This window comes from Zootoca vivipara, chromosome 8 (genome assembly GCF_965207765.1).
Source record: "Zootoca vivipara chromosome 8, rZooViv2.hap1.1, whole genome shotgun sequence".
Taxonomy (NCBI): Eukaryota; Metazoa; Chordata; class Lepidosauria; order Squamata; family Lacertidae; genus Zootoca; species Zootoca vivipara.
The window spans coordinates 34,927,287-34,949,125 of record NC_142591.1 but is presented as its reverse complement, the minus strand read 5'-3'; the positions used below and the strand labels follow the sequence as shown (position 1 = coordinate 34,949,125).

General features: G+C 38.6%; 1 protein-coding gene across 1 annotated transcript in view; it reads right to left on the bottom strand.

The window, feature by feature from the left end:
• Window positions 1-7,769: 7,769 nt before the first annotated feature.
• The window catches only part of NETO1 (neuropilin and tolloid like 1), a 106,102-nt gene continuing 92,032 nt past the window's right edge, over window positions 7,770-21,839 (bottom strand). Inside the window, exons 8-10 of the mRNA XM_088675287.1 lie at window positions 15,176-15,289; window positions 9,888-10,446; window positions 7,770-7,844 (exon numbers count right to left, since the gene is read on the bottom strand). Coding sequence (XP_088531413.1) covers window positions 7,784-7,844; window positions 9,888-10,446; window positions 15,176-15,289 — 734 coding nt within the window. The 3' untranslated portion in view covers window positions 7,770-7,783. The remainder of the gene's footprint in view (window positions 7,845-9,887; window positions 10,447-15,175; window positions 15,290-21,839) is intronic.

Here is a 21,839-nt window from a genome sequence, read left to right as displayed (position 1 = left end):
ATGCTTGACAGCTGTTCTATAATTTGCAGACAGTTGAATAAAAAGAAATTAAGAACAAAGGAAAATTAATGCTGATTTTTCTTTTCATCATGTGTTTGTATAATATATGCTTTCTGAACATTGAGTCCTGGTAACTGAATGTATTTTCTGTCTGGATAAAACAGGGCTGATAGTTTCAGCAAATGGACCGGAGAATCCTTTTAAGTCATTTTCCTTCATCATGGCAGATGAAACACACTTTGCTATGTGTAGCATGAAATACCTGGAAACAGATGAAAGCTGCCTCTGTTCCAACCTCCCAGGTTAGTAGAAAACTTCTTGCCAGAAGTTCTGGCACACAGACATAGGCGTTTTGAAGATCTGATGAGGGTTCATTGTGATTTGGAGTAATGCAAATCCATGAGAAATCCAGGTATCCTTGGGCTGTGAATGGGCTCCAAATCTGAACTGGCATACACTAACAATTTACAATCCCCCCCCCCTCTCTGTGTTGGTATTTCACATACAATTTGTAGTTTTAAAAACTTTGTAACACATTGCATTTGTTGGAACAGTTATGTGCTAGCACATTTGTAGAAGATGTAAGTATTTCTAACAAATCACGCTGGCCCATTTATAAAACTCCTGGAAAATGGGGACAACAGAAGGTTAGTTATTTTTAGGGGGCCTTTAAAAATGTCTGTGAAACTCACATTTATTTGACACTTGCCCAGTAATTCAGCAATGTTACACACAGATGGAGCAAATATTTCAAATGTCATTGAATGGTAAAACAGAGCTGGCAGAAAGCTGGCATTTTAAGCCTTATAAATTTGAAATGTTTTCAGTCGTGTATCTTATCCAACTGCATGCTTGAAACTTTCGAGTTTCAGTTTGAAAGATGCTCTTGTGAGTTGGTCTCTAAGGTGCTACTGGACAATATATATATATATATATATATATATATATATATATATATATATATATATAATATCTGTGATGGTCTTAAATACCCCAATACAAACTTCTGTAGTACTGAAATTTGTCCCATTCCTTGCCTTTCAGAGACAAGCTAGATTGCTGTATATGATTCAGGATATCTCCAACAATGTTTAGCTGAAGATTTTGTAGGCTCATGAACATGTACTGTATGTTTCAAACATCAATTGTAGCATTTTATAAGATTGTGCACAAACAGGCATGAGAATGAATTAAACAACTTACCACAATTTGCTATCTTCTTTTGGGTTGACATATCTTCTTTGATTCATGGTCTTCATTAGGCTATGCTGCTGTCTTATCCTTCAGTCCAGGAGGAGAACGTTGGAAATAATTTCTCTGTCTCTAATCAATTAGATAATTTGTTTCCTTTTAAAAAAAAAAGTGTCCTTACTAGTGTGCCTTCACAGTGTCTTCAATGCTTGTCATGTTCCTCGGGGCTGTTTGAGATGTTAACATTTCTTTTGCAAGTTCTGATCAGATGGGTCAGGTTCTTGCTATTATTTGAGTGATAGCTTTGGCTCACCAAATAAAATATAAGGTTCGTGGCCTGTCCTTCATAGCAATCTTTCATACCGTGTCATGAAGTTGCAAGAACCAGAAATGGTATCTAGGGAAGCTGTAAAGCTTAAATATTAAAGATGTGGAAGGCTCATGTCATATTAGAAGGTGTGAAGAGGACTTTAGTGTTATACTTTGATCCAAATATTTCCTAAAGAGACCCACTGTGAAATTAAAATGGAGATTACAAAGCTTATTGTGTTCAGTACGTTAATGTAGTTGCAGAAAGGCAACACTACTGCCCATAATGTCCATTATATAACCTCTGTCGAGGATTTCTTCTATTTATCTCAATCCCTTGCCACCACAACTTGTGCTGTGGAAAGAAAGGATAGGAAAGAGAGGTAGGCAACAATAGGGTTTTCATAGCATGATGGCATCTAAGTCCTCTGGTTGCTGATGAATTCAAAGTCCAATCTTCCCCAACTCTTGCCCATGCTGACTGGTGTTTATGGGAGTTGGAGTCTAACAGTGTCTGGAGGGCCACAGTTTCTCCACCACAGAGTTACACAAACTTAAACAGCAGCAGCAAACCTTAATGGAAGACTTGGGTTTTTATAAAACTTGGTGCTTAGAGATTTGACACACTTTGGGCTCAACTCTTGACTCCCTTTAACAGTAGCAGGACATGCAGAAATGTAAGCAAGCAATGCTTTTACTATCACTTTCATCTTCCCTGCCGGACCCAATTTCTCTGCAATTTTTTTTAAAAAAATGTTTTTAATGTTGTAACCCACCCTGGAATATTAGGGTGAAGGGTAGATGATGATAATAATAATAATAATAATAATAATAATAATAATAATAATAATGTTGATGTGTCAAGCTGCTGTTAAAACACAAAAGCAGGGCTAAATAAAAAGATGGGAATTTTCTAGATACTCAATCTTACCCTTTTCATTTTCCATTGGTGAGCTGATGAGGAGAGCTATTTGATCAAAGTTAAGGCTTAGCCAGCTTCTCACAACCCCCCCCCCCCAGCAATAATAAATTAAAAGTGAAAAAGTGTCCTGCTCTTTGAGTCCATTATAATATTCACCATTTACTCAACTGGTTTATTTATAAAGGCAGACATTAATAATGACTACTAAAATGCAGTTAAGAGAGTTAAACAAATATGCCCACCACCACGACCACCCCAAAAAATTCTTAAATCTCTGCTCTTGAATTTCCCATATATTATTTGGATACCACATATTTACAGAATATTCCATAAATATATGATATCTGCATATAACACCCAATGATATTTGCTTTCAATATTTTGGTAGATGTTATTTGACAACCAAAAATAATAATATTTAGCAATGGACTATATTTAGTACCTGACAGCATTTTGTAATTATCAAGCAGTGGTATGTAGAACATTATAGCTTATCAGAGTTCCTATCTGAAGCCTGTCAAAATCAAACCACCAAGAGTTACCAAAAAATCTAAACTTAATTGCTCCAGTATCAAATTCTGAGTTAAAATTATGTGTTCAAAAATTTGATTAATTTTTTTTCATTAGCGAGATGGCAAATTTCATTTCAGCTCTATATGTCGTTGCCCAGTCCAATGAAGCAGTCTAGTTTAAGGGGGAATCACACCTAAACTAGTCCTAGTCTGGCCAGTGTGCACATAGCCCTAGTCTGGCCAGTGTGCACATAGCCCTGTGTCTGGCCAATGTGCACATAGCCCTGTGCGTAGCTGACATATCACCAATCAGCTGTTTGGAAGGAGAAGCATGAGGTCTATTCAATGGGAAAGCTCATTAGTGTTTATAATATATAGCCATTTTGAATACGTTGCTGAAAGCTTATTTGTTTCAGTAAAAGAAAAGAGTACTACAAAACTCAGTGTAAGAAATTATTATACATTGTTTTATGTATCTTTATATAAAAAGTTACAATTAGCAAGCATGTGACACAAAGAAATGGATAGGAACAGCAGTAAGTATGGATGCATGCTTTTTACAATGTATCTCATCAAAGGGATTTTTGTTGTTGTTTGCCAACTCAAATATTCAGCAACATACATGCAAATCAGTTCCTCATTGTTGAGTTCAGTCATATTGTTAGATTTATATATCCAACAAATATATCTACCAAAGTGATTGTGAATGGATAAATAGTACCTGATTTAATCATTTTATTCCTGAAACGGGGTTATCTTTTCTTTGTAACAAAACAGAAGAAAATAAATAGAAAGAAAGAAAGGAAACGGATGATGACAATAATAAGAATAAATGATAGCAATGATAGTAATAAGAGTCTTATTGCCATCCATTAATTTAACTCATTACTGACTGATGTGGGGTTTTTTCATGAAATTGGAATAGCTGGTCAGAGTCCAGAACATCTTTAGCTTGCAGTTCCAGGGTCGACATTTTCACAATTCACTGTAGTATATTCAAAAGCACCCAGGATCGCACTATTCCCAAGCAGTCTACATAATGAAAACAATGTACATATAACAAGTTCAATGTGAATAATTGTTTTTGACAGGACATATAATATACAAGTACACAATGAATGACATTATTTTGGTGCTTTCAATTCCCTTTCTTTTTCTAAAAAAACAATTTGTACTCATGTACTTTTCATACAAATGTCTGCATATTCTAAGTATTTGTGGTGGTGGTGGCAGTGAGAGCATACACAGCAGAGGCTCACTGCACATGTAGAATATCCACACTTGGGCTGTTTGTACACTGCTCTATATTGTCAAATAAATGTGCTCATAATTAAGATAAATGACTAGAACCTTGAAGACAGCTAGGCTTATAAGTGCTTCATTGTCCACAAGACTGCAGGCAGCCTGATTGTATGGCCAGGGAAGCTCAACAACTTTCACTTTTTTAAAATATGGCAACCATAGCAAGCAGAGAAGTTGAGATGAAGGAGGGGAACAGTCCTGAGCACAATGCTATCTTATCAACAGGACCAGTGATTCAGTGCCATGTTGCAACCATTTAAGGCATGGGTAGGCAAACTAAGGCCCGAGGGCTGGATCCGGCCCAATCGCCTTCTAAATCCAGCCCGTGGACAATCCAGGAATCAGTGTGTTTTTACATGAGTAGAATGTGTCCTTTTATTCAAAATGCATCTCTGGGTTATTTGTGGGGCATAGGAATTCGTTTTTCCCCCCTTCAAAATATAGTCCGGCCCCCCACAAGGTCTGAGGGACAGTGGACCGGCCCCCTGCTGAAAAAGTTTTCTGTCCCCTGATTTAAGGTGAATGCTCTTACCTGAACCTGCCTACACTTTCCCCTGAAGTGCTCCTATGTATTCCACTGCTGTGAATTAAGGACTTTTGGGGCTGTGGTACCCCACTTTTGGAATGCTTTTCCCAGGGAAGCTCAATTGATTCCTACTTTGATTTCTACTTGGTACCAGACCAAGGTATTTTAATTTACTCAGGATTTTAATTCACTTTAGTAATAGTGCACAGGCTTTCAGCTTTGATAAAATGTGACTTGTGCTTCCCTTTTCCCGATGTTTCACTTATTTTTTGCATTGTTTCACTGATTTAAAATCTTTACAAGTTACACTGTTTTCTTTAAGCTGCCCTGGAGATCAAGGTATATACAAACAAATATTAACTGGAAAAAATGCAAGCCCAATATTTCAAACAGGCTACAAGAGCAAGCTAAATTCAACAGGGTGAAGTGTTTGAATAGCAGTAGAACTTTGCAGAGACCCACAGAACTGAACTGGAAGACATTTTAAAAAAATAAAAAATAAAGCAAAAAGCTTAATTTTAATTACAAACCAGTCTGATCTCCAAAATCCAAAGCACAGGTAAGTGATTGTGATCAGCAACTCGAATGGCTGGTAGGGCAGTGCAAAAGTTCTTCAGTTTCCAGTCAAAATAGATCTCAGACTAAAGAACATGTAATTCCATCTGAGCCAAATTACAGTATAAAAAATTAGCTGTCAAATAGAACTATCTATAAGAAGGTAAGAAGAAATATTTGAATTTTGGTGTGAATAAAAATAGTTGACTCAAGTGAGAATTCTGTCTCTCCACCACCACCACCACATTCACTCAAGGCCTGAAAATACTGGCTAAGTAATTTTGTAGTCAAAATGTTTGTATGTATAAAACAAAGAATGACTTATGACTTCTCCCTTCCCCTGAAAAATCAAACGCTTGTATATCTTACTAATAGTTTAACATTTTGTTTCTATGTGTTTCACTACATACCTATACACATCCATCTGAAAAAAACCAACAACACCCAAACTGCAGCTCAGATACTTATAGTGACTATTTGTTCTTATGTGTGGGATAACCAGCCTCATATAATCAACATGCTTAAGTCTAATTAATATATGAAGGGGTTAATATCATAGAGTAAACTGTCCTGCCAGGCTCAGCTATGTCCACTTCCATTACCTTGGGAGGAAATGGGTAATCAAGCCCCAGTCTACCTGAGAAGTTCAGGGTGTAAAGAGGTTTGAGTTGGTGGCTCCACTTCACACTGCATGGCTTTCATGAGTCACTCTTGAGTTCCTGTACCAATAATTTAGGAACTTTCACCACTCTATAACTAAGTCTGCCTGTGCAACTTTTTCTGAATGCTATATGGAAAAGAATATGAATCTGATCCTTAGAGAGTTTGTAAGTAAACCATTTTAAACTTACCAAACATGGTCATTTTCAATGCTAGGGGAAGAGGGAAACTTTGGAATGCACTTTAAAGGGAATATTTTAAAGGTCTAATAGCCTATAATTCCATTTTTCACTTTGCAGTATGTTTTGTGATTTTTAAACCTCTGCTGGGGTTCTCTCACCAAGGAATACTTCCCCAAACTTGAATCCTGGCATCTAGGAATTATCCTTTTATGCCTATTTTTCCCCCATGCACAAACATTATGTTTCATTTCAATAAGAGGAAAGGTCAGTGTGTTCAACAGGAATAAACATGGGGAGTTTTCCCTAGCATAAAAGTTGTTGGTTTTGTGTCAGTCCACGCCTACAACAGAATAATATGAAGCCTTAGGTTGTGGCAGTAATAGTTTTGTATAGAAAACTTTCAACTAGATGTTGACTGTTGAAATATTAAGGGGAAAATAAAATATAAAATCATGTGTCCAAACCCTCCAGAAAACTGTAATTACGTAGTGCTAGCAAAATGAAAGTGCACACCAATATAAAAGGAACAAGTAGATTAAATTCTTACAAGCTGTTAAGCAAGCCCTTTTCCAACATCATGAATTCTAAATGACAATACAGTGAGATAACAGATGCCTTCCTATCTTAATTTAACTAAGCATTTAAGCGCCATCAAACAAACAGCCTGATCACAGCTGTTGGCAGCAGAGTGTGACCTGGTACCAGTGCTGCTCTCACAGCAGGGACAAAGCACTGTGCATGATCCCCAGCTGGGAGTTACAAATTTATCCCCTGGCACTTCCTTTCTGGTTGGTTATTCAAGGTAGAAAATTGTTGTTTAGATTGGAGATCAAGTGAAAATTTTGCTGCTTCCTACATATTCCCAATAGCTGGGGGCCATGCATATAGCACATCCAAAACAGTAATGCGGGGAAGAGACAATTCAGGGTATCAGACAGTTGTAAATATATGTTTTGTCATGGTCAGACAGCCAGTGTGGTGAAATGCATAGAGCACTGAGCTTGAAATGGAAACACCTTGGTTTAAATCCACACTCAATCCATGAGGTTTACTAGCCAGTCCGGAGTAGGACATCACCAGTCTTATTTCCTCAGGGGGCTGCTATGAGGATAAAATTCTTCATACACCCCTCAGGAAGCATTGGGTTCAACTAGGGTAGATATATTGACATATCTAAATTGAGAGCTCCCTAAATTTAGAACTCCCACAGCGTGGATCAGGCTAGAAGTTATTACCTATTGAAACACTTCACACAATCATTTTCTTAAATAAAGGGGGGTGTTCATGCCAAGCACTTGTTTAGAATTCAAGTTTGAGATGCAGATTATACTTAGCAAGGATGCTCTAATGAAACCGAGGGTACCAATTTAATTTATTGTATGCATTCTTTAAGTTGTAGCGGCTTCCTGCCTATAGTTTTAAATTCTTTGTATGCTGAAAGGTTAGCACCATTTTCAAGCAAAGCAAAAGAAAATGAAGGGGGGGAAACCACCACACACACACACACACACACACACACAGCAAGTGATATACAACTACTAGACATTTTCAAAGAAAACAAATGGAATGCAAGAGATGATGAATTGGGAGCTATATATTTGTTCACTTACCTTCAGTTTGCCTTTTACACCCTAGTTGTGTTGTACTCAGATTCATGTTTGTTTAGAGACCCAATGAGGCAGAACCTGGAATGTTATGGCTATTTCATTCAACATAATAATGTTTGCATAGAAAAAAAGAAATATATGCATATACATTCTTAAATGAAGAATAATTTACAAACCCTGATCAAATTGATCCAAGACACTTAAAACTGGCATGCAGATTGACAAAAGTAATGTTCTCATAAACAAGGTCAACCCTCAAAGTGCCCCATCAACTCATCCCATTTCAAGTTGGCAGGGCTGAAGTTGACAAGATGCTTTGAGGTATTCGGATACCCAATGGCCTAGACGTACAAAATGAAACATTATGGAGCACATGAACAGAACATTAAAACACAGAGAAATAAAGCATGCATATGAAACACAAATCTATTTTTAAAAGTTCTGGCTGTTTCCAAATAAGCTGTAACATAAGTATTTTTCTTTTTTGCATTTACTTGCAAATTTTTAATCATTCTTATTTACAAGCATTCAAGGTGCAATACACAATAAAAGAATCTCCGTGCTAGTCATTAAAACAGAAATCATGCCAGACTTGAATCAGAAAACTCTTCTCCACTACATTTTTTCCCATAAACAAATCTAAAGGAATATCAAGCTGAAGCGATAAAAATTATCCTGTGGTCTAAATGCCAAAAAAATATGATAAGCAGTGGTTACTATGGTCAGCTACAGAAATCATACTGTAATACTTTGAAATATTGTCATTTATTACATAGAAAGCCATGTTTCATGGGAAAGGAGTTTCCCCTCATCAAACTATCCAATTCAGGTTTTCTTGAATATAGCTGAAAAACTGTAGTGGTTAGTGTTGTACTAGAAACTGAGAGACTAGGGTTCAAATTCCCACACAGGTATGAAACTGACTGGGTGACCTTGTGCTAGTCACTAACTTTCATCCTAACCTACCTCAAAGGATTATTGTGAGGATAAAATTGGGGGGGGGGCTTTCGTACACCACCTTGAGCTCTTTGAAGAAAAGATAGGATACAAATGCAGTAAGAAATAAACAAAAGTAACCATGTGCATACTGATTTTTCAAAAGAAATCCCAACTAATTTTAGCAAAATTAAAAAGTCTTTGGTATGATCAAAGTACCTGCATTTTCTTATAGTTTTGCATTTAAATAAAATTAAAACACTAAAAATATTGACATCAGTAGGGAGATTGAGTTATTTATCATGAGCTGAAAGATAGGGCAGGAACAGATGTGACCTGAGAGATCCATAATTAGGAGAAGGCTTAACCCTTTCCTCCCTTTTTTCCACTCAAATGGCAGCTATTAGATCTAGATGTGGAGAGATGGATACAGATGCCCCCCCCCATTCCTGTCATCGCAGAGCTCATAGCTGCTTTAGGATGGGAGGAAAAGGTCATCAGGAAAAGATGGAGGAAGGAAAGGAGTAAACTTCCTTTCCCAGATTGCCACTTCCCTGGTTGTCAAACTGGAAGTGTGGGGCTGCTGATTAGGAAAACAAAAGAAAACAAAAGCTAAGGGTTGAATCCAGTGCTGAGTACAATGGGATTTCTCTATCCTTTCCTCTCCTCATGGACCCTCAAAACCTGCTCTGAAGTGTCCCCAATCCATTCGGAGGAGATTTTGAGGGTGTAGAGGATGGAGGCAATCCTGTGAGTTTTCTGTTTCACATCTAATTTGGGCCGGAAGTAAAAACAAACAGAGGGAGAAAGAGTTCAAGAAGCACATTCACACAGCATGTTTTGATCTGGTTCTCAACTGTGGCTGTGAAGGGGTTCCCATGCAAAACTGTCATGGATCACAGTGACAACTGCTATTCGGTGACTGAGGATATAAACGTTTGCCAGGACAGCTTTTGGATTCTTGGCAAGCGGTTTCTCTGCCTTTGCTGTTTCCATGCAGTGTTTGCATGATAACTCCCAGCGCTCCTTTTAGAGCAATTGCTCATCACAAGCTATGTGAATGGATCTTAGAAAGTAAAAAAAGAAGTAAAGAACTGATATAAATTAGAGAAATAAAGAGGGAAGAGTTAGGCTTGAACCCAGTCCTCATACAATAGTCTTCATCAAAAATCTATTGATACTGACCGCTGGACAGCTTTATCATGCCTGGAGAGCCTGTGACTCGTGGTTGGTACCTCTTCGATTTCATCTATCTCGCACGCATCTGCAGCATCTTGGGAGTAGCTATGCTTCATTACGAGGATATTTCTTCTGTTCATGGGCTGTATGAGAGGCTTTACAGGCTGGGGTTGAATTTCTGTCAAGATAGGCGTATCTCTTGTGCTGAGGTTACTACGGCTGCCCTTAGTGCTAGATAACTGTGATCCACAGTGGTGGTCATGAATGCATTTTGAAGATGATCTCCGCAGTTTATGATAATTTTCAAAGTCATCTGCAACGTCTGCAAGGTCCGCTGTAGCCCCTGTCCCTCTAAGAGTGCATAGCTCATAGTGGGGAGGCTCAAACACCTCCTGGAATACTGTTTGATCAAAGTCTGCTTTCCTCTGGACATATTTTTTACGAGGCTGTTTGATCTGTACTATAACAGAGATAATGATAAGGAGGACCACAATACAAGTGGTCACCCCAATTATTGTCCCACTGGTATTGGTAAGCTGGTCCAGTATGTTGGCTTTTCTTTTTTCTGTTTGATGGGGAAACATAAAAAGAAAGAAAGAAAGAATTAATATTCTCTGTAAATAAACAAACACTTGCCACTATTCTTTGTAAGCTAATATAAGAATGGCTAACTGGAACAGAAAGTTGAATTGGCAGGACAATCTTTTATCTTGATGGTGAGGTGTTTCACAGTGCCAAATTCCTTCATGCAGTTGGAAAATAAAAATTGATCTACCTCTATAGTGGGATTCACATGAAACCATTCAGTTACAGGAAGGAACCTTTCGATTTTTCTATCTCAAGTATTTCTGCCCTGCTTTTCCCTACTAAAATGCTCAAAGAAGCTAACAAAAATAACTAAGGGTGCTTCCAGAAAAAGTGTTTTTTGGAGAGTGGTGTGTGGATTTGGTGTTCTTCATTCATGGAAATTTCTTGCAGCGTCCAAATGATGCTGTCATCAAATTTTCAGCAAGTATCTCCCCAATTTAATCCAGATTTACCCTTTCCGTTGAGAATCTAAGAAATTAAAAAACCAACAATATCTGTTGCCAATTATTCATTCGCAACATCTCAGTGATCCATTTACAGTATTAAGCCCCTGTCTGGAAGCACCCTAAATTTGACAATATAATCTGGTTATAGCTCTAACTTTGCAGCCTAGCGTCAGTTGCTTATTAGCGATATTCTTGGGTGCACGATGACAAACTTCAGTCTGTGAACTAGCAGCAGTTTATGGAAATTTAAATAGGAATGCTTCTTTATCCTTGAATACCATCTCAGCTACTAACATTGAAGTGTGTGAAATCACTGGTATTAGTTAACACTCACCTGTCTCAGGAGGAGAAGCAAGAATTATTACAAATAAGATTTCAAGTAAGATTTAAAAAAAATCTTTTACTATGAGCCATTGCATACCTTTTTGTTATACCATACATGCCAAGCTTCATAAATATAGATCTTCATAGCATCACTGCTCTAGACCCAAAGGATAATCTTCACAGGCTTCTTGTCTCAGCCTGTTCATTCTGGTAGCATAAATTGCACTTGCTCTGCTCCACTGGCTATGTGATTATCACTATATGCTGAACTGTCTTCCAAATACTGCCAAGTTTTATTATAAAAAAAAACATAGGTTTTGTTCACAAAACTGAGAGGTCTACTAGATTGAATGACTCATTGACACATTTCTTTTGAAACTACCATTGCAGGTACCTCTCAATGGGAGGAGGAACCACTGGTGTGGAGATATGGGGAGCACTAGGAGTGCAGTCCAAGAGGAATTCTGGCCAAGAAAAGGCAGTGAACTTTCAAGTCTACCTCATAGCTCTATGTGAGAGGTTGAACCCAGAGACTATAACTGGTGTAAGTCCTCCTTAAAAGGGCATTTTTGGGGGTGGGGGACAGGACCAGATAGGGAGGACTTGAGCAGGAGCCTAACTCAGTTCAGCTCAGTCACATGACCTGGCTGAAAAGGTAGTGCAAGTCAAACTATATTTTAAAGGCTTGTTTTCCTTCTAACAGGCTTGGGCTGGCTCTGCTGTCAATATCCTGGCTCCAGAACAGGGTTCGGATCTGGTCTAACTTTACACTGGCTCAACTTGTGCCAGCTTGCTTTATATCAGCTTCTTGTGCTAAGCTACAGTTTCCATGTATTGACCAATCTTAACCAATGGTTGGATTTAAATCAAATGTGAAAAATATAATAGTGTAAAGTCACGTCCCATGAATGACATAACAGCTCTATATTTTCAAAAATAAATAAATAAATCCCAGCAAAGGAATATATTTTTCAATGCTTTTGGCTATGTTAAAGATCAGTTCTTTGCACAGCAAACTAAAATGGTGAAGGATTTCTATTCATTCAGAGTACATGGTAAAGTGATATCATATACCATTAAAAATGTTTTCAATTTAAAATAAGTAGCAATGCTTAAAGTGGCAGGATGCTTTCTTTTCCCTGCAGGAAGGGGAAAAATCTATATTTGGCCCTCACTTTAATTTATTTAATACTAGAATGCCTAAGGAAGATGAATCAATGCAACCCTAAATTCTGTGAACAGAGATAAATCAAGTCTCTTAATGTGCTTAGCATATTAGAAAACAAAACACACAGAAATAAGTAGAAAACTATGTGGAAATTTAACTACTTCCTTGGGGAAAGTTAAGGTGTGTACTGATAGGAGATGCAGAAGGATAGGAGATGAGGGTGCAGAGTTGGTTTACAACTAGCTCTTTAGAAAAAAATGTGAAGTATTCCTGAATGGGCTTTAAACAACGGAAACTAAAAGGTTTATCAGGAGCTCTGTGATAATTTGAACATAGGCATTGGTGTGTCTATCTGTGGTCCCCGCCTCTGTTGCATTTTTTTGACTATGCACTTTTATATCCTATGGTGATTTTAAATGGTTGTCAGATCCCCTGACAGGACTGAAAGACTTCCATACATACACTTTGGCTTAGCAGACAGTAAGAACAGTATGTCTAAAAAACCTTTTCTTTGAAGGAAGCCATTTTAACAGCCAGGTATGCGATTCCCTGTTTGATCTGTCCTTTATATCCCTACTCACACCCAGTACAGTAGAAAGTATAAGATTCACGCAGACATTCATCTCTGTGTACAGACTAAATGCTTGGAGATGTGAGGCCATGCCTACTGGCCCTGCCAAAATATCATGTCCCAAAAATTATGCATCTGGCACTACGTCTGAAAAAACATAGGCTTTCACATGTCCAGAACCTGCGCACAATTATTATTATTATTATTTATTTATACCCCGCCCATCTGGCTGGGTTTTCCCCGCCACTCTGGGCAGCTTCCAACAAATACCAAAATGCATTAAAATATCACAGATTAAAAACTTCCCTAAACAGGGCTGCCTTAGGTGTTTTCTAAATGTCAGGTAGTTGTTTATCTCCTTGACCTCCGATGGGAGGGCGTTCCACAGGGCGGGCACCACTACCAAGAAGGTTCTCTGTCTGGTTCCCTGTAGCTTAGCTTCTCTCAGTGAGGGAACCGCCAGAAGGGCCTCAGCGCTGGATCTCAGTGTCCGGGCTGAACAATGGGGGTGGAGACGCTCCTTCAGGTATATAAGTCCAAGGCCGTTTAGGGCTTTAAAGGTCAGCACCAACACTTTGAATTGTGCTCGGAAACATACTGGGAGCCAATGTAGGTCTCTTAGGACCGGTGTTATGTGGTCTCAGTGGCCGCTCCCAGTCACCAGTCTAGCTGCCGCATTCTGGATTAATTGCAGTTTCCGGGTCACCTTCAAAGGTAGCCCCACATAGAGCGCTTTGCAGTAGTCCAAGCGGGAGATAACTAGAGCATGCACCACTCTGGTGAGATAGTCTGCGGGCAGGTAGGGTCTCAGCCTTCGTACCAGATGGAGCTGGTAGACAGCCGCCCTGGACACAGAATTGACCTGTGCCTTCATGGACAGCTGTGAGTCTAAAATGACTCCCAGGCTGCGCACCAGGTTGTTCAAGGGCACAGTTATCCCACTCAGGACCAGGGAGTCCCCCACACCCACCCACCCCCTGTCCCCCCAAAACAGTACTTCTGTCTTGTCAGGATTCAACCTCAATCTGTTAGCTGCCATCCATCCTCCAACCGCCTCCAGGCACTCACACAGGACATTCACTGCCTTCACAATGAGTTCCTAATCACACCTGACTGCTAATTCCGCCGAAACCCAGTCCTAAGTGCTACCAGTTACAGAGCGAATATATCTGAAGGGGAAATAAAAACAGGATACAGAATTCATACATTCCCTAATGGGGTAGTTAACCTCCCCGCCTCCATACTATACTTCCTAATTAAAGAAGAAATAAGCTGGTGATGTTTTCCACTTTTCAAGAACAAGGCATTCATTTACACAGCATTTCATGGCATGCTGTGAATACGTTTCAACTTTTAATTCAGCTTGATATCCCTGGGAGACACAGCTCTGAAACGAAATGCATTTTTAGAACAAATATTGATAGCTGCTGACTTGCTGGCAGGCACCTTTACTTGTGATCAGCATGATATTTGAAAATGTATCTCCATGACACAGTCGGCTGCTGCTGCTATTGCTACAGCTACAGATTAGTTTCAGGGCCTCAGAACCATTTCATGAAGACTTGGTAACATCATCAACACCACTTTTCAAAAGGTGAAGGCAATTAACACAACAAGTCTGTTTAGTCCACGTTACGTGTGAATTGTGTGGAGGGGTTCTACGTGTTGAAAGGGACAGATACCATGGACTCAGCTACATTAGGAAGAAAAAACATTTTATATGCGTTATTACACTGTGACACCAGATGGCGGTGTGGAGTACCATCTTTCTCCAACGTGATTTCCCACTATGATATTTACAACAGGTTTTTCTGAAAGCTTTTTTTGATGTGTCTAGGTCCAGCCCATGATAGGAAATATGTATCAGAAATACTGTACATGAATTCGTTCAGGCAGAATGGAAAGAAGATGCAGGAAGCATATAATTCTGCATCTTTTCCTGTCACTACTGTGTTAAAGCTTCCCCTTGGCTCTATATTTATCAAATCCCTGTTCTGGCTTTGTTCTATATAGCTATACAATCTTTATATATCAACTGTTTACCTGCATCCCATCACCATCATGAGTTTGATTGGCAGGACCCATTTAAAATTGGCATTCATCACAATCAACTTCCACTTGATAACAAAGAAAACGTGGCATTAATGAGCATAAAGTAGCATCTTTCAAATTCCACATCGCTATACTTATGCATTACCTTTGCAGTGGTTTTCATCCCATGGATACACACAGTTCTGGAGTCCATTGCAGACCAATGTATTATTAATACACATGTTACTATGGCAAAAGAATGTGTTGGCTTCACAGGGGGCTAAAAAAAAGGAAGAAAAAGATACATCAGTAGGACTCATAGAGTATTTCCAGACTCCCATTCAGTACCAATAAAGATGTTATACAATTCAATACACCACAAAGCAGAACCTGGATTTTCCAACTCTTTTTTAAAGGTTTTTTTTAATGGAGGCTTAAAAGTGTGTAGACAATTCTAGTGTAATCCTACAAAACATAAAAGGTCCCAAATAGAGAGAGAGAGTTCAAATATAGTGGCTTCACTCTGTCCTATGTAACTCTTTCCCATGATTAGCAGAACAGAAAATATGAAAAACAAGTAATGCAGATTTACTTACTTTGTGTCATTTACATAGGTTTTACAATTTGCACCCCAAGCCCCCCCCCCAGCCCCTTTTCAGTAAATAACTTCAAACGGACACATAATTTTAGTTTAAGTTTTTGGGGAAAATTTAGCCACAACTTTATTGATTACAAAACAAATTGAGCAGTATTGGCCTAGGCATTGGTCAGAGACTATAACTGACTCCAGCCTGTCTGGCTGGCAGTCTGAAAGGGTAAACACCAAACAAAGGAGCAACATTGGTGAAGATTGACTGAAGCTCACCTGTGGTCCTGGCATGGCCTTAACCCTTCAAGCGGATTTCAGACGAGATCCAGGGGCCCCAGATGCCTTTACCGGAATACCCTATTTCTGGAGGGGCAGGTGATGGCCACACCTCCCCTCCCGCACATTTCTATAAACCAATGCCTAACCCCAAACCTTACCAAGTTGTGATGATTGCTAAGGGGGGTAGACGGAAACCAAGTGGCTCAGCGGATCTGCCAAATGGAAAAATTCCTACCCAGCCCCTTCTCCAAAGCAGGAGACCCAATCCAAAGCAAGGCCAAAGCAGCAGCACCTAAAGTAGGGAGGGTGTTTGGTAGCACGAAGCAAGTGCCCCACCCCTGTCACGCTGCCGCATTTATAGGTCCCCAGGATCACGCCACTTGCCCTAATTGGCCCAAACAGCCAAGCGTGATCCCGGGGCCCAACAGACAAGGCTTGGGCCATGCATAGCAACAGCACACCCCATGGGGGTGGCTTAACCAGGAACCCTCAATTTAGGAGGATCCCATTTCTCAGCACAAAATTCATTTCGTAATATAATTCATGGCCCTAACAACTCACATTAAATGCCAAAAATGAATTGCATGACCCCCTTCCAACTCTGAAATTCTATGACTTTAAAACAGTTCCTGCCCTCAGGCTTATAAGCTAAAAAAAAACAAAAAAAACATGACATACAAGGGAGAAGGGACAGGGAGGGAAGAGGTGGGAAAATCAAATTGGGGCTCTGGTTCTTAAACTATAGTTCTTATAATGGCCAGCTGGCATTATGAATATGTGTGTATGGGAGAGAAGGGGTAATAACAAGGCTTTTCTGGAATTCAAAGTAGTAAGTTTTGCCACTGACCTCAGTAGGATGCAATGCTTGTAGAAGAAAATTGGGGTCCATGAACTAATAGAGTTGAATAGCTCGTCATAAGGAGTCCTTTAGTGGCATGTTCAAACACATATATTTTATAATAAGTACAGCTACAATAAATGTTTGCCCTTCTGATATTGCAGGAACAAAGATTTTCACAGTCCCTGAGCAGAAGGCAAAGCATAGTTGCCCAAGGCTCACAAACTGGTAGAATCAAGTTGCTAATGTTACTAAAGCCCCAAGATGAAAGTGTTACTTGAGGCCATATACTTCATTTCAGACTTCACAGGGAAATCCAATGTCCTCAATGAGAATTTTACAACCCAGTGGAGATTGTTCAGCAATAGAAAGTTCCCAGATCTAAGTTAAGGTTATACCTTCAGAATGACAATCCATTTTTCTCTTCACAGAGTTAGATGGTACAGAAATACAGGCTATCATTTCCACAGGCAGCACAAGGACAAATAATTACAATCTTTATTACAAAAAATGTAATTGAATGCTTTTACCAAAATCACAACTATGGATAAATTGGTGGGCTCAAAAGCACATAATCTTGTTTTGAATGATTGTCAGCAGAAAGCAGAGGGAAGAAACAGAATAGTTTTTTACAGTTGGGAGAAGTATATGCAGTGTGATTTCCCCAAATAATTTTTTTGAGATTTTAGTAATACAGACAATCTATGTACTGTAGCTACAGGTTTCCACATGACACCAAACGATTCAAAACAGTGGAAAGTCAGTAGCTTCAAAAAGACTGTTCAAAAGGGGGACAAATTCAATTCACATTTAAAGCCAAATCTATCAAATTTGCACTTTCTGAAATAATATGAGAACCGCAGCACAGCCATTCTTCAAAATTCTCATTTATCCAAACTTTGTGATGCAGTTATCCAACCAACCCAATGTTTACAAAAAAAAAATTCCTATATTGGTGGGAAATGTGCATAAGATTAATATATCAATGGGAGGAATATATAAAAAAGTATTATATTAAGAGAAATTGTTTGCAAATATGTGCACACTAGTCAAAACTGTATCTGAAAGGGTTTCTTAGAAGAAATTCACACTAAAATGCAGAAACTTAATTAAGTTTTTAAAATTAATCCTCATCATCACAAATTCCTGCAGAAAAGTAGAGAACTGAATTTAAGATTGGAAAAATGAGAAACTGAAAGAAATTTTAAAAAGTTTTTCCATCCTCAACTGAGACCAAACCCCTACTTTCACCTGTTTGTTATTGGGACTAACTTTACTTGTGATGACATACAACAAAGATATTGGGACCATAATCAGTTGCATGCTTTCATGTTTTGTGAAATCGCTCACATTTTGCACCATTCCTCAATATTAATTAAATTTATGTACCATGTGATTGTAGATAATGTATAGTTCAGGCAAATCATTTTTTTATTGGACAGAGAAAGCTTCTGCAAAAAATTATGGCATGATCATGCAGTTCCTGTGCACAAGTAGCTTCAATTTTGTTTTATCTACTTATAAAATAAATTTGCCATAGTTTACATTGTTCAATTGTGATGTGGTTTGCTTATTTGTTTTGTGAGCTGGCTAGAGAACCTCCGTTATGGAACATCTATGTAGCTGTAATAAACAAACTAAATAGAAATAAATAATGGGAAGAATGCTGAAAAGGCGATTCCTTTTTTCCCCCAATTCCTGAATTTTGATTCAGCACTAGGAGTTATTAGGAAAGGAATTTAGGTATCATTACACAACTACATTTCTAATATTGTATCACAGTTGTTGCTCATCTCAATTCAATGAGAGTAAAGGGAATTATTCTGGAGAATGAACTTTTTTTTCTAAATAAAAGCTAAAGAGTGGAAGCTTTTCATTTAGGTGATAAAGGCAAGCAAATGGGAATTAGAGGGTTATGTTTGGAGGCGAGATAGCTTTGATTAGCAGATGTCTGCTACAAACCACAGCTGATGGTTTGTGAGTTTCCCAGGGGCTTCTTGCTCAACACTACTAGAGAGAGAAGAGTAGATTAGACATTACTGTGGTTTAATCCAGTACAGTAGTTCTTATTATGTTCTGTTGCAAACATCAGACACAAGGTGGCAAACTTACTCTAGAGGATCCAAAATTGTAATTTAGCCCTTAGGATACGAATTAATCTGATCATCCCGTTGAAAGAAAAACAGCAGCCTTTGCCCACAGCTGTTTCTTTTTAAATCTCTCCCTATGGACAGTGATTAAAAATATGAGTGGTGCTTCAGGTCTGGATCCTGTTAACCACTGCTTAGCCACCTTGATGACCTATATGTGTTTTTCCCCATCAGTCACAAATACATTGTTGAGATCAGTTTCTCTCTCCCTCTCTCTCTCTCTCTCTCTCTCTCTCTCACCCATTTTTTATTACTGCTAATTTCCACTTTAAAAATAAAACATTTTACAATGCTTATGTTTTCACTCAGTTATTATTGCTCTGAACTACAGCACTGCATAATAGTGTTACTGTCCCTGTGAGAAGGTGGCGATGCACAATTACAATTTCATCCCCTAACCAAGGCCTTGCTAATCACCCTATCACTCTCCTTCCCCGGGAAACATACAAGTCACGAAACTAGGAGGACTTTGCATGCATTATTCAACTTCACTCGAAGGTACCTTCAGGTTTCTCTCAAGGTGCAGCCATGATTTTCAAAATGGTCCAGCAACAAGTATTGCCTCAGGTTCCCAACAACCAGTTGCATAGAGCCTTGCTCACTACTTGACACATGTACTTCAGCTCCTTGCCCCCGTTTTATCAGATCCTGTGTTGGATATTCAGCTTCCCTTCAGATATCAACCTCTACTCTTTCTCCTGGTTCCCTTGAGGCTCCTGCCTAAGGCCTTCGGTGTTCCACACAAATATACATCAACTCCAAAGCTGCTACCCTTTCTAACCAGTACTGAAACTGGCCTTTTATTTACACCAGCCAGTTCCCTCAACACAATCACTACCATTTGGGTAAAATCTCACTGTCTTATCAGACTGTATTTATGAGCCAATAAAAGGAGGTAAAATGTATACTAACTGACATAAATTGACATTGACCACCCTTTTGATATATTTGATTCTGAAGTTAAAATCAAAGACCTCTTCAATAATAGCTATCCCCTTGTTGACAAAAGGCTACAGTGGCAGTCTAACAAGCAATGAGTTTAGTGTTACATGTGAATGCAACCACTCCTATCAGGGACAAAAGTCAGTTTAATGCACATTTAACTAGTTACAAACAGCATCTTGTTTGAACTGATAATATGCTAAGTGTTAGCTCATAAACATTATTATGTATATAATAACAATACAGAAGGGATAGGGGAATAGATTATACTGGGTTGATAGATGTATTCTTGGAATGCTTAGTACATTAGACTAACATATTGCATTTTGGTTCCTTAATGATACACATTCAGAAGAGCCAGCATTAAAGTTAATGCATTCTCATTAACACCAATTTCAAAGCAGCCTCTATTGGTCACTGTTTCAAAAGGCTACCAAAATAGCCAATAAGTCTCACATTTGATTTATTATTATTATTATTACCTTCATAATAATACTGGTTTTGTGTCTTGCAGCTAATTATTTCCAATCTTATATAGGCTCCTATATAAGAGGAAATTCTGTTGGGTTCAAAAGGATTTACTTCCAGCTTATCTGTTCAGAATGAGACTGTGAGCTTCTCAAAACATGATGTTCAAATTGTTCTAGATCACAGTTGATCAGCACAATGCAACAAAACACTGTTGTTGCTGATGTTATATATGAAACTCGAAAAATTAGAATGTCATCGAAAAGTGCATTTATTTCAGTGAAACCAATATATGAGATAGATGCATGACATGCAAAGCAAGATATGTCAAGCCTTTATTTGTTGTAATTGTAATTATTTGTCGTTAGGTGGGTCAATTATAAATGGAATGTAATTGATGAAATGTAATAGTGATGTTTATTTTTGTTTATTTTTGTATTATTGTAACTATTTGTTTTACTATTGTGGAATTTCCAAAAGAAAGCATTTGTAAAAGTTAAAAGAAAACGAAAAAATAATAAGTTGCATTACTGAAATAAATGCACTTTTCGACGATATTCTAATTTTCTGCGTTTCACCTCTCTCTCTCTCTCTCTCTCTCTCTCTCTCTCTCTCTCTGTGTGTGTGTGTGTGTGTGTGTGTGTGTGTGTGTGTGTGTGTGTGTATATATATATATATATATATATATATATATATATATATATATATATATACTACCATGGTCAGTGGAGCAACAGGGAAGTGAATGGCTGCTCGAAACACAGCATGTTGCTGGCACTTACCGGAGGAAGAGAGGAGAGGCATGGGGAGCTCAGCACTGAGTGAGTGCATAATGGCAAGTGCACCAGATTGGCTCCAATGTGCTCCACTGCACAGTGGCAAGCTCCCCATGCCTCGCCCCTCTCTGTCCAGGAAACACCAGCAGCACCCTGCGTTTGAAAGCTTGGAGAACAGTGGCGTTCCACCTCCAGTGCTCCACTCACTGCTAATGTATACCGCTTACAATAAATCAAAGATTTTAAAAAACCCACATTTAAAATGTACAATGAAACAAGCCCATTAAAAAGCATAAAAACTAAACACTTAAAAAGTATGGTATTTAAAACAGTTGGATCAAGAAACTGAAGGGAATGTTTGCCTTAACAGTTATGTGCCTTTCAAAAGCCAGCAGAATGCCATTATGCATGAACCCTTTAATATCTCAGCAAGGAGGGCATTTCACAATACTGGCACCACCAGCCTGCCTCCATGTTGCCACAAGCTGATAAATATCAGGGCACAGCAAAACTAAGTGGGCCTCACTTAATGCAGTGGAAAGGGAAACGATTTTTCAGGTAACATGATGTTATGAAGCCAACACTGGAAATGTAGGGGAAGAGTAGGAGAATGGTGGTAGGTGGCAGTGCAGTGAAGTCTTGTGCAATGCCAACATTTGGTGCCGCCCCATGTCTCTCACCTTCCATTGTACAGTGGTACCTTGGTTTAAGTACACAATTGGTTCCGGAAGTCTGTACTTAACCTGAAGCGTACTTAACCTGAAGCAAACTTTCCAATTGAAAGTAAT